Source organism: Orcinus orca, chromosome 7 (assembly GCF_937001465.1).
Source record: "Orcinus orca chromosome 7, mOrcOrc1.1, whole genome shotgun sequence".
Lineage (NCBI taxonomy): Eukaryota > Metazoa > Chordata > Mammalia > Artiodactyla > Delphinidae > Orcinus > Orcinus orca.
This window is the reverse complement of record NC_064565.1, coordinates 59,416,660-59,431,847: the sequence shown is the minus strand read 5'-3', so window position 1 is coordinate 59,431,847 and position 15,188 is coordinate 59,416,660. Positions and strand designations below refer to the sequence as shown.

Here is a 15,188-nt window from a genome sequence, read left to right as displayed (position 1 = left end):
CAAACCAGTCTTTAGCTAAATGAGTCAATCAGAAAAAAATTCGTTCTGACAAGTTTGAATATTGAATATTTTGTAACAGGTATTATTTAATATTAGAGTAACTTTTCTTTCTACTTTAAAGTATTTTCTCCTTTAACGGAAAGAAATTAAATATATCGGTGTCTCTTAACTTTAAGTAGTAATTTTGTTACAGGTGATGCTATCTCACTTTTCTTTTTCTGTTCAGTTGGGGCTGATGGACTCTAAGGTAGAGGTGAAGAATAAATTTTAATATCCACTCCTCTTTTGTTGATGTCATAATATCTTTTCACATACTGTTATAATTTTCTATAATGCATTTATGCCAGTAATTTAAAATACCTCTAGTTGGAGGCTTGTAGAGGTGGTTATCTGTTTTCATGGAACAATCCATATTGCTTTCTCCCTCATTCTGTGACAGCATTAAGGTTCTTATTTCCTTATATTTGGTCTTATTTGCATTGATTAAAGGCAGATTTATTTTTATTGCAAGATAAACCAACAGGCCACATGATTAGATATGAAAACCTTGTTTAATAATCACTGACTTAAATTCCAAATGAAATTGGAACATTAGGTATATCACTATCACCTCTTGAGTCCTTTAGATTTGTCTTTGTTTTTTGAACTTCCTTCCAACTCTGTAAAATGCTATATAAATTCACACTAATATCTTGGAACATTTAAATATCAGAGTAATCATTCAGGTTTTGGTATGATTACAAACTAGCATTTATAAAGCTGAATTGATTTAAAGAATACCAATTTCTGCTTCCATCATTTTCTCCTAATCACTGTTCCCCTGTATGTCGGAATTCTTTAACTTTTTATAATACTGTAGTCTTTCCATCTTTACTTCAAAGCCAAGTCATATTATTTTGCCTTCCATAATAATCCTTTCCTATTGTGGTCAGTTATAGTACAATAATTGAGAAAATATAGAGGAAAGAGTGACAGCATTAGTGAGAGCAGTAACAAGCTTGAAAATGTTGTATATAAAATGCTCAATATGTCCAAGTTTTACACTTTACAGAAATACAGTAGTGGCCTGGTTGATGTCCCTTAGATTTTCTAGGAAATCGATTGGTCAGGATCAGTGGTTTTTCAAACATTTTTGAAGCCATCAAGCTCTTTCTTTGAAGAAATCTGATATAGAACCTCAATATTAAAGTAAGACATGCTGTGTTCCCAGGGATAGGGTAGAGGTGGGATAGGATGTGTCTCTGGTGGCTAGAGCCTTAGCTCAGCCACCTGCTCCTTCCTTCCCTTTAGTAACTTTGGAGACACAACCTTCTCTCCCCTAAGGTGTCTCTGGAGTACAATTTGAAAGTCACAGATAGTATTCTGAACTTTTTCTTCTCAGTGATGAGCCATTTTAGAGGTTAAATATTTGATGAGTTTCTGCCTACCCTAAATCCTCAAGCTTTTAAATCGCCAAATAAGTCCATACACAAAGGATGTCTTGGGAGAATTGGCAGCATTAGGCTTCATTGAGAGTTTTTGTTTTGTTTAATATAGGTGTTGCTCAGATTATTTAAATTCAAAACCAAAAAAACTGTTTAAAGTACATTTGTCTTAGGGTTAGTGATGTAATACTTAGGGCCTAGACTATAAGTTCTGTGGCTTATGGTTGAGATCAGAGTTGAAATATTGCTTATTTTGCAAACCCTACAAGTTATTTGTAAACTGTTAGGGCAGAAGCTGCTAATTATTTAACAAGTGACACGTGATTGAAGTTTTGAAACATGAAAGTGCGTGGATTATTTGGAGTAATAGAAGGATAGCCATTCAGATAAGAATAGCTTACTGATATAGACTATACACTGTTCTAGATGCTATACTACTTATGTTTCTGGTATGTTTCTCATTTAATCCCCACAATCCTTTTAGGCCATATTATCACCTTTAAAATTGATGAGAAAATTGAGTCTTGGGTTAAGTAACATACTGAAAATTATAGTAAATAGTGGACACAGAGTTGGATTCTTAGTCTGTGTTTTTTCAGAGACTCATGGTACTTTCTTCTGAGGAAATTATGGTCCATTGAGGCTGACAGAACAGCCCTAAAATAATCTATGAGATGAGAATGAAGTCAAAGGTCAGCACGAGGTAGTCATTACTAGGTAGGATGTGGGTGAAAAAAGATTAAAATTCATGGGAAGGCAAAATGGTGTGTTTATAATGCCTACATTTACTTTATAGGCAAATCAGGTATATCTAGGTTTCCCTTTCTCATCTTTTGCTTTGTTCAGCTTTTCAGTTTTTTATTAGCTATTTCCAACTTCTTACTTGTATTAGTGTTAGATTACAGTCGTTTTTTGTTTGTTTGTTTGTTTTTGCGGCACGCGGGCCTCTCACTGTTGTGGCCTCTCCCGTTGCGGAGCAACAGGCTCCGGATGTGCAGGCTCAGCGGCCATGGCTCATAGGCGCAACCACTCCGGGGCATGTGGGGTCTTCCCCAACCGGGGCACGAACCTGTGTCCCCTGCATCGGCAGGTGGACTCTCAACCACTGCGATACCAGGGAAGCCCAGATTACAGTCTTTTTTGGGGGGGGGGGCGGGGGCTACTCGGGCCTCTCACTGTTGTGGCCTCTCCCGTTGCGGAGCACAGGCTCCGGACGCGCAGGTCCAGTGGCCGTGGCTCACGGGCCCAGCCGCTCCGCGGCATGTGGGATCTTCCCAGACCAGGGCACGAACCCGTGTCCCCTGCATCGGCAGGCGGACTCTCAACCACTGCGCCACCAGGGAAGCCCAGATTACAGTCTTAAAATTAATTTTAGTCCTGTCATCCTTTTTTTCCTTCATCTTCCTTTTTCTCTTCATCTTCCTTCCTCAAATTCTTCTCTGGTTTAAAAGAGGGAAGCCTGTTGCCGTTTTTTCTTCACTGTAATCATTATGCATTTGGGGGGTTTGTTAGTTTGTTCTAAACAAAATGACATTTCCCCCAAAAGACTGTCTCACGTCCCCATTCCAGAAAATTTTAAATTTAGGGAAATTTTGCCTTGGAGAAAAAGTTTTTACTAAGTTACCTTATATGTCTTAAAAAAATGAAAATAAAAAAGACCTTAAATATCTTGAAGGCTATATCCAGTAAAGTATTTAATGAACATTATCCCAAATAAGTTTGAGAATTGCCACATGTACTGTATCCTTGCATCCCACCCCCCTTTTGGAGATAGCCAGTGAGTGCTAGTATTTTAATGGTTCTTAGAAGCTTTGTAAATAAATAAATCTAACTTTATTCACCCCCAGTTGAACCACCCTACTATACCTTCCATTTTAAAATGTAGCCTCTCAATCTACCGCTGATCCAGTGTTCCTTGGAATATACTTTAGGAAATGGTATGGAACCATTTACAACATTATATATTCTTTAGTTTTCTAGATAGAAAATGTTGTTTCCAATATAGCTTTCAGAATTTTATTATTCTGTTTAGTTTTTTGTTTTGCTTGTTCAAAGAAGCTAGTCAGGATTTAAGATGGAAATCCAAAAGGATTGTGCCATGCTTAAAAATTATTATACCATTAAAACTGTTCTGAAAAACCATATTTCCTTGACCTTAAATTATATTTTTTACATAGATTAATTTGGGAAGGATATGAATAAATTATTATTTGGGAGTTCTCCTTTGTTTTATTTTTTTTTTAATTAAAAAAATGTTATTTATTTTTGGTTGCGTTGGGTCTTTGTTGATGCTTATGGGCTTTCTCTAGTTGCAGCAAGTGGGGGCTACTCCTCATTGCGGTGCCCGGGCTTCTCATTTGGGTGGTCTTCTCTTGTTGTGGAGCACAGGCTCTAGGTGCGCGGGCTCGGTAGTTGGCGGCATGCGGGCTCTAGGGCACGCGGGCTTCAGTAGTTGTGGCTTGCGAGCTCTAGAGCGCAGGCTCAGTAGTTGTGCACGGGCTTAGTTGCTCCGTGGCATGTGGGATCTTCCCGGAGCAGGGACCGAACCCGTGTCCCCTGCATTGGCAGGTGGATTCTTAACCAGTGCGCCACCAGGAAAGTCCCCTCCTTTGTTTTAAGATAGATTATAGGGTTCTTTATAAAACTGTTAACTTAGAATTTTTAATTTGGTGATACTTTTATTCCAAGAAGAATAACAGATTGGTTACCACTGACGTCTGAGTTTGGTAATTTTGAGTATGAAACTAAACTAATGAACTATTTACCTTAAATTGCGGTATGTCATTCTGTCTCCTGAGTAGATTGCTGGTTAGAGTGGATTTCTTTAAGATCTCTGGTTTACGATGTGAAAACATATAGGCAGTTTATTGGACATAATGAATTTTATTTATGAACTTAGTGAAAATTTGAAGTATTTTTGTATGGTTGATTCATTCAGTTACTTGATGTAGGATATATAATCATAACACATAGAAGGGAAAAAAGCATTTAGGCCTTGGAAATACACAGAATTGAATTTGATTTGAATCCTAGTTACCTTGAGTAAGTTATTTAATATTTGTTATTTATCATGCTAGGTATGGAGGTGGGAGGAGGAGGTGGGGAGAAAATATAACTTCTGTCTTTAAAGAATTCAGAGATTAGTAACATTCACTTAAACCTCTCTGAATCTGTTGTCTTGTTGGCAGAATGTCAGTGAGAGAACTTAAAATTCCCCAGATAATACTTTGGGGAACCATAGATGCTCAGTATGAGTTAGGTTGTTTATTGTCATTCATACTATTTAATCACAGAACTACTTACAAGAGACATCAAAATACGGATTAAGTCCCTTCCTTGTTGGAGGACTACGTTGCCTTTAGAGATTTATTTTAAGTTGCCTTGATGTTTCATTCATTCAGATATCCTTTGTTCTGGCACCAGACAAACTTGCCAAGCTTCTAGAATTTGAGGGCCCTGTGCCATTGCCTTGTGCACATTTGGTTTTAATTTTTCACTAAGCACAACATTCTGTCAGACTGCACAAAAATTACTTGTTGTTTTAGCCTGATGGAAATACTTCCTATCAGTTAAAAGAGCAAACCTGTAATTTAAGAACAAGCCGTCATGTAGGACAGGGCTCTGCAAACTTTTTTTTGGTAAAGGGCCAGGTATTTAGGCTTTATGGGCCATGCAGTTTCTGTTACAGCTACTCAGCTCTGCTGCTGTAGTGTGAAAGGAACTACAGACAGTACATAAATGAATGAGTGTGACTGTGTTCCAATAGAACCAAATTTATGGACACTGAAATTTGAATTTAAGTTTTCATATCATGAAATATTCTTGTTCGGTTTTTATATTTTTCAAACATTTAAAAATGTAAAATTTATGCTTAGATTATGGGCCCTGCAAAAACAGGTGGCCAACCAGATTTGGCCATCTGGCTATAGTTTGCAGACACCTGATTTAGGATATAATCTATGAATTTGCTTTGATTGTTGTTGGATAATAATTTTTAGGCATTTAGGTGAATGGTTCTTTTTAGTAGGGATTGTATATATTAAGGTTTGTGTTCTGCTCTTTTTTTCTAGCCCAAGTTTATTTTACTTCTATAGAATATATATGAATAGTAGAAAACTAATGGGAAAACATACGGTGTTTTGTTATTATTTTGTGGGGGTTTTTTTGCCCTATCCAGTTAAGAATTTGAAGGGCATCTTTTTTTTTTTTTTTTTTTTTTTTTTTTGCGGTACGCGGACCTCTCACTGTTGTGGCGTCTCCCGTTGCAGAGCACAGGCTCCGGACGCGCAGGCTCAGCGGCCATGGCTCACGGGCCTAGCCACTCCGCGGCATGTGGGATCTTCCCAGACCAGGGCACGAACCCGTGTCCCCTGCATCGTCAGGCGGACTCTCAACCACTGCGCCACCAGGGAAGCCCCTGAAGGGCATCTTTTAAAGGCTGATTACTCTCAAATTTCTCATCCACCTGAAGTCATATTCTGTAAATGTAAATTTCAGGTACTGTGTACCAGGTCTCCTACACTTCAAATTTTAAAAATTTACACAATAGGGGGCTTCCCTGGTGGCGCAGTGGTTGAGAGTCAGCCTGCCGATGCAGGGGACATGGGTTCGTGCCCCGGTCTGGGAAGATCTCACATGCCGCGGAGCGGCTGGGCCCATGAGCCATGGCCGCTGAGCCTGCGCGTCCGGAGCCTGTACTCTGCAACGGGAGACGCCACAACAGTGAGAGGCCCACGTACCACAAAAAAAAAAAAAAAAAAATTTACACAATAGGAAATTTTATCTTTTAAATAAATTGTATGTGATAATTACATGTTTACATTGCATGAACGCTGTTGAGCAAAATTTTTTTTTTACCTCGAAAATAAAAATGACATTTATAGTGATTGTAAAATTTTGCCTGTTAAAACTATAATTTAAAGTTCTGTTAACTTGCTTTCTGTAGACACCAGAGAAGAAACAATCGGAATCATCCAGAGGAAGAAAGAGAAAAGCAGAAAATCAGAATGAAAGTAGTCAGGGTAAGTGAAGCAAAATCTTCCTTAAGAGCCGAAGAGGCATTTACGATTAATTATTCTGGTTTTTAATCAATTAATAATTTTTTTAAAAAGTAGTGTGTTTTTGTGATTTCTATAGATACCATGTAATTTCTGCATTAATAGTTTAGGAATGTACTTTGCATAAGAAATAATAATTATATGAAATTGGAATCTTTTTGTACCACAGGTAGTTTATGGTTACTGTTTTCAGGCTTTTGACATTTCCCTTATTTTTTTAATTTGAGAATTAGAAAGAAAAGTGTCATGTCCAAACCTGACAAGCATTACCTTTATCACCTTTCTGTTTTCTCTCTTTATATGAATTATGGTATTGAAATGGCTTCTCGTTTTTGAATAAGAACTTTATATCTTACTTTTAGACAAGTACCCAAACATACTCATCCCTTTTATTAAAAAAAAAAAAAAAAGACTATATAAAAATGATTGAAGTACTTCATTAAAGCACCATCTTTTTCTTTCCATACCTGTTCTTCATCCTTTCTTTCATACTTACATTTTGTATTATGAACTATAAGAAAATTACTTTCATTAGACTACACAACTTCTTATAATGGACAAAATAGTATTGTCACTTAATTTGGCTTCTCAAAATTAAATACAATAAATTGGGCTCTTAAATCATATGTAATGATGATTTTATACATATATTACATGTTTTGGAGCCACAAAATCTAGAGCCATGAACCCATGGCTTACTAGTGTTTACATGTGGCACTGGCATCAAGAAATATATTTGCAGCAGCTGTCTTTGTGGAAGGAGGGAGTTGAGTCACTCTAGCACCTTTTTCTAAGTTTGTGGTACTTTGTATTTCAGTCTGCCCTGAGGTCTTTTTTGATCTTAGTGTAGTTTCCCCAAGTTGTGGTTAGTGGGCTTGGATTTATTTAGTTATATTAGTTATGATAGATTTAACTTTAGATTTTAAAACTCACTTTTAAAAGCAGGTCCCAAAATAGCCTGGGACTTCTGTGTTGGTTGATCCAACCTGTGTCTTTAAGAAGCCACATCTTTTTCTTTGTGGTCTGCCATCCACAGAATTGTCTGCTTTTCTCTTATGGTTTTAGGACTGTGGCCAGTTTTAATTGCATTTCCTCATTTCATCTTCCACACTTGTATTTGCTTTAGAGAGAGGCTGGTTTTCTGTGATTTTCTTTTTTCCTTGTTTCTTTGATGTAGACTTCTTTAAGTCCATAGCAAACCTCTCCTGTCATCTTCTTGGCCAGTATAGGGTCATGTGTCCATTCCAAAACCAGTTATGTCCAAGAGAGGTATTATTGCCCTTAAAATCAGGCCCATCTCGGGACTTCTCTGGGGGCGCAGTGGTTAAGACTCCATGCTCGCAATGCAGGGGGCCTGGGTTCGATCCCTGGTCAAGGAACTAAGTCGCACATGCATGCCGCAACAAGAGTTTGCATGCCACAACTAAGTAGTCCGCCTGCTGCAACTAAGGCCCGATGCAACCAAATAAATAAATATTTTTTAAAAAATCAGGCCCATCTCTGAAAATGAAAATGGGGTAAAGTTCCATTTAGAAGTACAGGTTTTGTGAAAAAGGCATGATACCTGAACAAAATTGCATTTCTAATCCGAAGGAAGGAAGGGGAACTAGGAACAGAGGCCAGATAGGAGTCAGCCTCTCCTGAAGTTACATGTGCTATGTAGGGGAGGGAATGTTAACAGAATAAAACTTGAATTCAATTAGGGGAAAAAAATTCGGGAAATAGTTTCTGGGTAGGCAACCAAAAAATGTCTCTGTCTTCATTAAAAAATAGCACCTCTTCAGAATCTGCAGGAAAGTTGTTACAGGCAGAAGGGAAGTTCTTTGGTATAAAACTTTTATAGTGCTCCCTGACCTCTGAATAAATCTGTACAAAACCAGTGTTCAAAATTTCTAGGTAGTATTTATAGTCCTGATTACTTATTAGTTTAAAAAAAATTTCCCCCTACCTTGTTCCAAGAAGGAATTTGAGGTTGTTGAACTTCTAAATGTATTGTTTATCTCAGTAATGCCTGGCACATAGTAACCACTCAAGAAATATTTGTTGAATAAAGTAAGTGAATGAATGTATATAAGTCAGTATTGAATTGATAAATGTATATGTTTATATATTATCCAAAGCTTTTGACTCCATGCTATCATAAGTTTTTCTTTTGTAGCTTGAAGAAATTATTCAGTGTAATTCCAGTGAAGGATGGATGCCTCCCATCCAAAACGCCATATTTCTTAGCAACTTCTTACTTCAAGATTTATAAAACTAATGAAAAGTCCATTTTGTTTCTTTGTTATTTGTCTTTTTTTTTTTTTGGAAAAGTCCATTTTAGAGCAAAACTTTTAATTAAAGAACTGTGATCTGTAATAATTTGGATCACTATCAATATGGTCATATAAGGACAATATTTAAAATCTAGTTTAGTTTTTTAAAAATCCTATTAATTTGGAAATACTTTTTAGAAAATCAAAACATTTTACAAAATAGCATTCATATTAAAGCATGTTATTGTCAGTTTGTTATGGTTTGTGTTGACCAAGCTTTTTTATCATTATTTACAGGTATAAATTGGTTTGTCAATTATACAGCTGCCACTTGTCTTTTTTTTAATTAATTGACATGTTTTTATGAAATTATTAGCCATTAAGCAATCTGAATAGCGTAGTTTTAAAAGCAGAGATCTTTTAATATGATTTATTTATTTGATTCTCCCATAATCAGGACTTTTAAAAATTGACATGTATCTATTGAAATATCATTTGACTTTTGGAATTCTGAAGTCGGCATCTGACCCTCTGAGGGCTCTTAATATTCTTTTGATGCCCATCACTACCCAACTAAAATATATTCTTTTTATTAAATAGATTATTTTTGTGTGTATTAGGGAAATTAAGTTTGGCACATTCTCTTTCTGATATAGTATGTGGTAGATAGTCATGACTGACTTTAAATCTATAAAATTTTTTACTTCTGTATTTTAGGAAAAAGTATTGGGGGACGTGGCCACAAAATTAGCGACTATTTTGAAGTAAGTTCATTGAGAAATATCTTCAGTTCTTAATATAATTTTGCTGTGGGCTGAAATAATTTGTTTGAAGCACAAAGTCAACTTTTGATTATCTGCTTAATTAGAGCAGAACTTCAGTACTATGTGATGTCCTGACTTCTTAGGAATATTAAACTTTACTTTTACTTTGGTATGGCACATCATAATTTTCAAAGTACTTTCTCCCGTATTTGTTTATATCCAGGAGATAGTCAAAGCAGGTGTTATTAGTATTCCTATTTTACAGATGAGGAAACTGAGAGCCAGAGATATAAAGTAGCCTATGTAAAGGCAAATTCTAAATGGAAGAGCAAAGAGTAGCTTTAAGTCTCCCAGCCTCTAGAATTCTTTCTGATGTCAGTACCACAGCAACAGTTGAGCCCTGTGGATGGAGATTAAATAATGATAGAGATGTGAATCTAAGAGTCCCTGAAAATAATAAACAGTGGTAAATTTAAATTCTTAGTCTGGAATGTTTCCTTTCTTCTACACAGAAACACTTCTGCCTACCAGTTTTCATTATGAAATATTAATGTGATTATTAAAACAAACATGATCTACTCAGTTGAAAAATATTTATATTTCCTTGAGAGAGAGCAGAATTTGGTGATTAGGAGAAGGGCTGTGTTTAAAATATATATTTTTTATCCTCCATTGTTTTTCTTTCTTGAGTTTACAGTGTCTAAGCTAAAACTGTTGCAGACTATAAGATACACCTAATGCTCTTTAGTTGATGTCAGTCCCTTAGTGTTAATATCATTAAAAATCTTTGCCAAAGTAGGATCAAATAAACAAATCGCAGGTGTCTTGGATGCCTACTGTGTGCTAAGTGTTACGCTAGGCACTATAGATAAGAAATTTAGACAAAGCTCCTAGGTTGCAGGAAGCTGTTTAATGAACACACTAGGAAGTCCCCATCTCTGCTGTTCATACATATACCCTGAGATGAAGCCATTAGCAGCAAATTGTTTTCTCCTTCCATTCTTGGTTCAGAAGCATGAGACTTGAGAAAGCTATGGAACAGATTAGGTTGGCTTCTCTTCGTATGCAGTTAAGTCATGCACTATAATGCGTGTTGTGCATGTAAGAAAGGATTGATTTTTATTAGACTTTGTGCTGTTAAAAAGAAGGGACTTAGTTTGTATAGTTCTTTATAGTGCTGTGAACATTTAGATACTTAATAGATCTTGGGACTAACAGCTCTGTTTTAAGATAGTTGATTATGTTCACTAACATCTACATGTGAACATGTTAAAGTTTCTTGGGATTAGGGATCATACTGGTTTAACAAACATAAGGGAACTGTGCTAAAATTTGAAGGAAAAATAAGACTTGTTCTTTGCTTTGGGGGAATTTGTCTTTGAGTCTGCCACAAAAATAATAATAAGATATATTTAAATTAATTCATAATGCCATATCTAAAATCATATTTGTCTAAACCTGTGTTAATAAATAGTGATGTTTCCTTTTTCCCTCAGTACCAAGGTGGAAATGGCTCAAGTCCAGTAAGAGGCATACCTCCTGCAATCCGTTCTCCTCAGAATTCACATTCACATTCCACTCCTTCCTCATCTGTAAGTTTTTACGTATGTAGTCTTTGTGTCTCAGAGTTTTTGTGTACTGAATGATAACTTTTATAATTTGTCTTTATTGAGACGTTTTACATATATTAGCGTTTATCTTTAAAAAAATCATTCTGTGAGATGAGTTGAATTCTTTTTAATGATTTGATGCTATTAGAACTTTATTTCTGAAAGTAAGATTCTAAAGTTAAGGATTTCCTGAATTAATTATAAGACGTGTTCTTCGCTTTGGGGGAATTTGTTCCCCAAAGAAGTAATGTTTCTATAAAAGAATGATGGGACCAGGAATTCCCTGGCTGTCCAGTGGTTAGGAATTGGCACGTTCACTGCCGGGGCCCGGGTTTGATCCCTGGTCAGGGATCTTAACAATTAAATTTCTTAACCACTAAAATGGTAGCATAATTAATTCCTTTCTGGGAATCCTGAAATAAAGAGTAGGCAGCCATCAGCCTCAGGTAATGTAGTTTGGCATAGGAGAAGAATCTTGGACCTGAAAATTGTCTTACAACTTTTTGGTTTGTTTCTAACATTTTTAAGACCTAGTTCTTTTATATGCATTTTTCTACATATTAGATTTTATTCTATTTTTTTTACTTTCATTATGTGACAGTTCATTGTCTAACCAGAAAAACAATGTTGGCTTTCAGTAATTTAAAGATGAATTTAAAATTTTTAAAAATCAGAGTATCTCTTATTTACTCAAGTACTCTGTTTTTACTTCCAGTGTCCCTTTCTAGTTCTGTCTGTAGACATATACTTCTTAATGTCTTACTCATTTTGTACCATGGGGCACATCATATTGCCATATACTAAGTAAAGCATAAGACTCAACAATAACTTTGAGTTGTAGTGATAGCATTGGTACATGATGTAATCTTTTGCTTTCAGTGAATGTATTTTAAAACCAGTGACTAGATAAACCATGAAACTTATCAGTTAATTGATATTATACTACATATGGGCATGCATTATTGTACCCACTGCTAAAAGAGTTCTGTATTAAGGTCTTTACAGTTTTACTTTTTGAACCATTATAATCTGTTTAATATTTTTGTTTTAAAATAATATATTTGGCCTTGTTTTAGTTAACAGATTGAAAGCATTAAATTTGCTTTTATGGCACCAGATTGTTAAGTTCCTTGAGGGCACGGCGTATATGGCTGGTTGTCTCTTTTATTGGGCTTTATAAGAGGGAGGTACTTAATGAATGCTTATTGAATAAATGGTGATTAAAAATTTTTAAAGTTCAATTATGTTTTTTTAAATTCTTGATTTTTTTTTAAAATAAATTTATTTATTTATTTTTGGCTGCGTTAGGTCTTCGTTGCTGTGCGTGGGCTTTCTCTAGTTGCGGTGAGCAGGGGCTACTCTTTGTTGTAGTGCGCAGGCTTCTCGTTGCGGTGGCTTCTCTTGTTGCGGAGGCTTCTCTTGTTGCGGAGCACGAGCTCTAGGCGCGCGGGCTTCAGTAGCTGTGGCACGTGGGCTCAGTAGCTGTGGCTCGCAGGCTCAGTAGTTGTGGCGCACAGGCTTAGTTGCTCTGTGGCATGTGGGATCTTCCCGGACCAGGGCTTGAACCCGTGTCCCCTGCATTGGCAGGCGGATTCTTAACCACTGTGCCACCAGGGAAGTCCCCAATTATGTTTTGAATTATTATCCTGATAAAAACTTAAGAAATGTTTAGTGGTTGCTAAGCAAAAGCCTATTTTTTTTCTTGCTAATATAAAATTTTTAATATATTTTTTTAAGGTTCGACCGAATAGCCCTTCTCCTACTGCATTAGTTTTTGGGGACCACCCTATTGTACAACCAAAGCAGTTATCCTTTAAAATTACTCAGGTAAATGGTAATTAAAATTTCTTTGTATGAGATGCCGGTGACCAACTTTGTACACACAATTAAGATGTCTTCTCTTTGTTTTAGACATGGTCATAAAGTAAAATTCTGTATCAAGAAAGCTAATTGCTAAACAAACCAAAAAAACAGTTTGTAGGGGGTGAGAAGTTGAAACACCCAATTTACTATCAGCTTGTCCTTTGTTACATACTGGTTAAATATATATTTTAAGCAAATTAAATAAACAGAACAACCATAACATGTCAGTTCTGTTTACTGATTCTTTTTGAACTTAACATCCAAGTACATATAATCGATACCTTCATGAAAGTGTTATATTTGTTATAAGTGGACATTAAAGCAGTTTGTTCCATGTGTCTGTATTTTTGTATATTCATATATGCTACACATTTAAAAATCATTTGAAAATTAATCAGATATCTTTTACAGTTATTTAGTTTTATGAATTTTGAGTACTAAGGTTTTCATTTTAATTTCATACATGTGACAGTTTTTGGATAACTGAGATTAAGGATTGAAAAAGTAGATCTTCTTGCTTGCCACCTTAGTTGTGCAGTTTATTGCCATTATACTTCTTCTTTCTGGTCATGTCCAAACTGTTGTGCATGCATCAAAACTTCTTTCTTTGGATGATCTTTAGGCCAGGATTTATAAGTACATTGCTTTCAGTCAGCAAACAGCTTGTGAAAGTTTTTGCCATGTTCAAAAGTCAGCTAGAGTTGATAGCACAAAGCAGTGGTTATATTGAATTTTAATGAAGAACATATCAATATTCTAAAAATTGAATTAACCTTAAAATTTTTTCTTTTTAAGTTTATAGCACTTATGCTTCTGAAGATATTAAAACTTAAAACTGCAGTAACACTTTTTGTGATACTCTTTACATACACACACAAACTCCAATACTTTCTTTGCTCTTCAGAATCAGAGTAAAATCTAATTTTATGTTTGCATGCAGTGATATATATATAATGGAGTAATAAAATAGCTTTCTTTCGTTTAGACCGACCTTACAATGCTGAAGTTAGCAGCATTAGAAAGTAATAAAAACCAGGACCTGGAAAAAAAGGAAGGTCGTATAGATGACTTGCTCAGGGTAAGTAAGAAGTCATGGAGGGGAAAAATTTGAGTAAATTATTTGACAGTAGAAAAACTGGTGAGAAAATACTTATATTGTAAAAAAAACTCTATTACTGGAAAAAAAAAATAAGCCTTTGCTTTTAGTGTAAGTAGATAATTGAAAGTATCAACCGTTAAACGATAAAAACTATTTTATTAGCTCTTTAAATGTTAATTGAGAAACAGGGCTTCCCTGGTGGCGCAGTGGGTGAGAGTCCGCCTGCCGATGCAGGGGACACGGGTTCGTGCCCTGGTCTGGGAAGATCCCACATGCCGCGGAGCGGCTGGGCCCGTGAGCCATGGCCGCTGAGCCTGCGCGTCCGGAGCCTGTGCTCTGCAACGGGAGAGGCCACAACAGTGAGAGGCCCGCATACTGCAAAAAAAAAAAAAAAGTCCTTTAAAAATGTTAATTGAGAAACAGTTGGAGAAATAGAAGTTTATAAAATTTATTTTTACTTGATCAACTATCCTAAGACAGATATCCATTTCATGGTAGTTTTTTGTTGTTGTTGTTGTTGTTTGCGGTACACGGGCCTCTCACTGTTGTGGCCTCTCCCGTTGCGGAGCACAGGCTCCAGACGCGCAGGCTCAGCGGCCGTGGCTCACGGGCCCAGCCGCTCCGCTGCATGTGGGATCTTCCTGGACCGGGGCACGAACCCGTGTCCCCTGCATCGGCAGGCGGACTCTCAACCACTGCGCCACCAGGGAAGCCGCCGTGGTAGTTTTAAAGTTAATTGATTTTCTTACAAACCTGACTGCCATTTGACACTATACTAGAGGAAGTAACTACTGCAATTTTGTGAGATTTTTAATGGAAACTTTATAAAAAGACACATCAAAAAGTATGCCTTATAGGTGAGTAAGGGATAAAGCAGTGGTTCTTACCCCTAGCTGCTCATTAGAATCACTGGATGGAAAGTGTGGAAGACACTTTATAAAAAGTACTGATGCTTAAACTCCACCCTGAGTGTTTCTGATTAAATTGATATGACGTAGGGCTTGGGCATTGGTAGTTTTAACGGCTAATTTAGCCAACACTGAGAACTGTTGGTATAGAAACTCAATGAAACCGTCATCCGTGATCATATAATTACTGATACCTTTGAAACATCCA

The 15,188-nt window shown here is 36.4% G+C and overlaps 1 protein-coding gene across 4 annotated transcripts in view; it reads left to right on the top strand.

The window, feature by feature from the left end:
• Positions 1–15,188, top strand: part of TLK1 (tousled like kinase 1) — a 209,805-nt gene that overhangs the window by 141,859 nt on the left and 52,758 nt on the right. For all 4 annotated transcript variants that reach the window (XM_049712256.1, XM_049712257.1, XM_004267289.4 and 1 more), the window contains exons 4-8: positions 6,370–6,445; positions 9,454–9,500; positions 10,997–11,092; positions 12,848–12,937; positions 13,959–14,051. In XM_049712256.1, the coding sequence (XP_049568213.1) occupies positions 6,370–6,445; positions 9,454–9,500; positions 10,997–11,092; positions 12,848–12,937; positions 13,959–14,051 (402 nt within the window). The remainder of the gene's footprint in view (positions 1–6,369; positions 6,446–9,453; positions 9,501–10,996; positions 11,093–12,847; positions 12,938–13,958; positions 14,052–15,188) is intronic.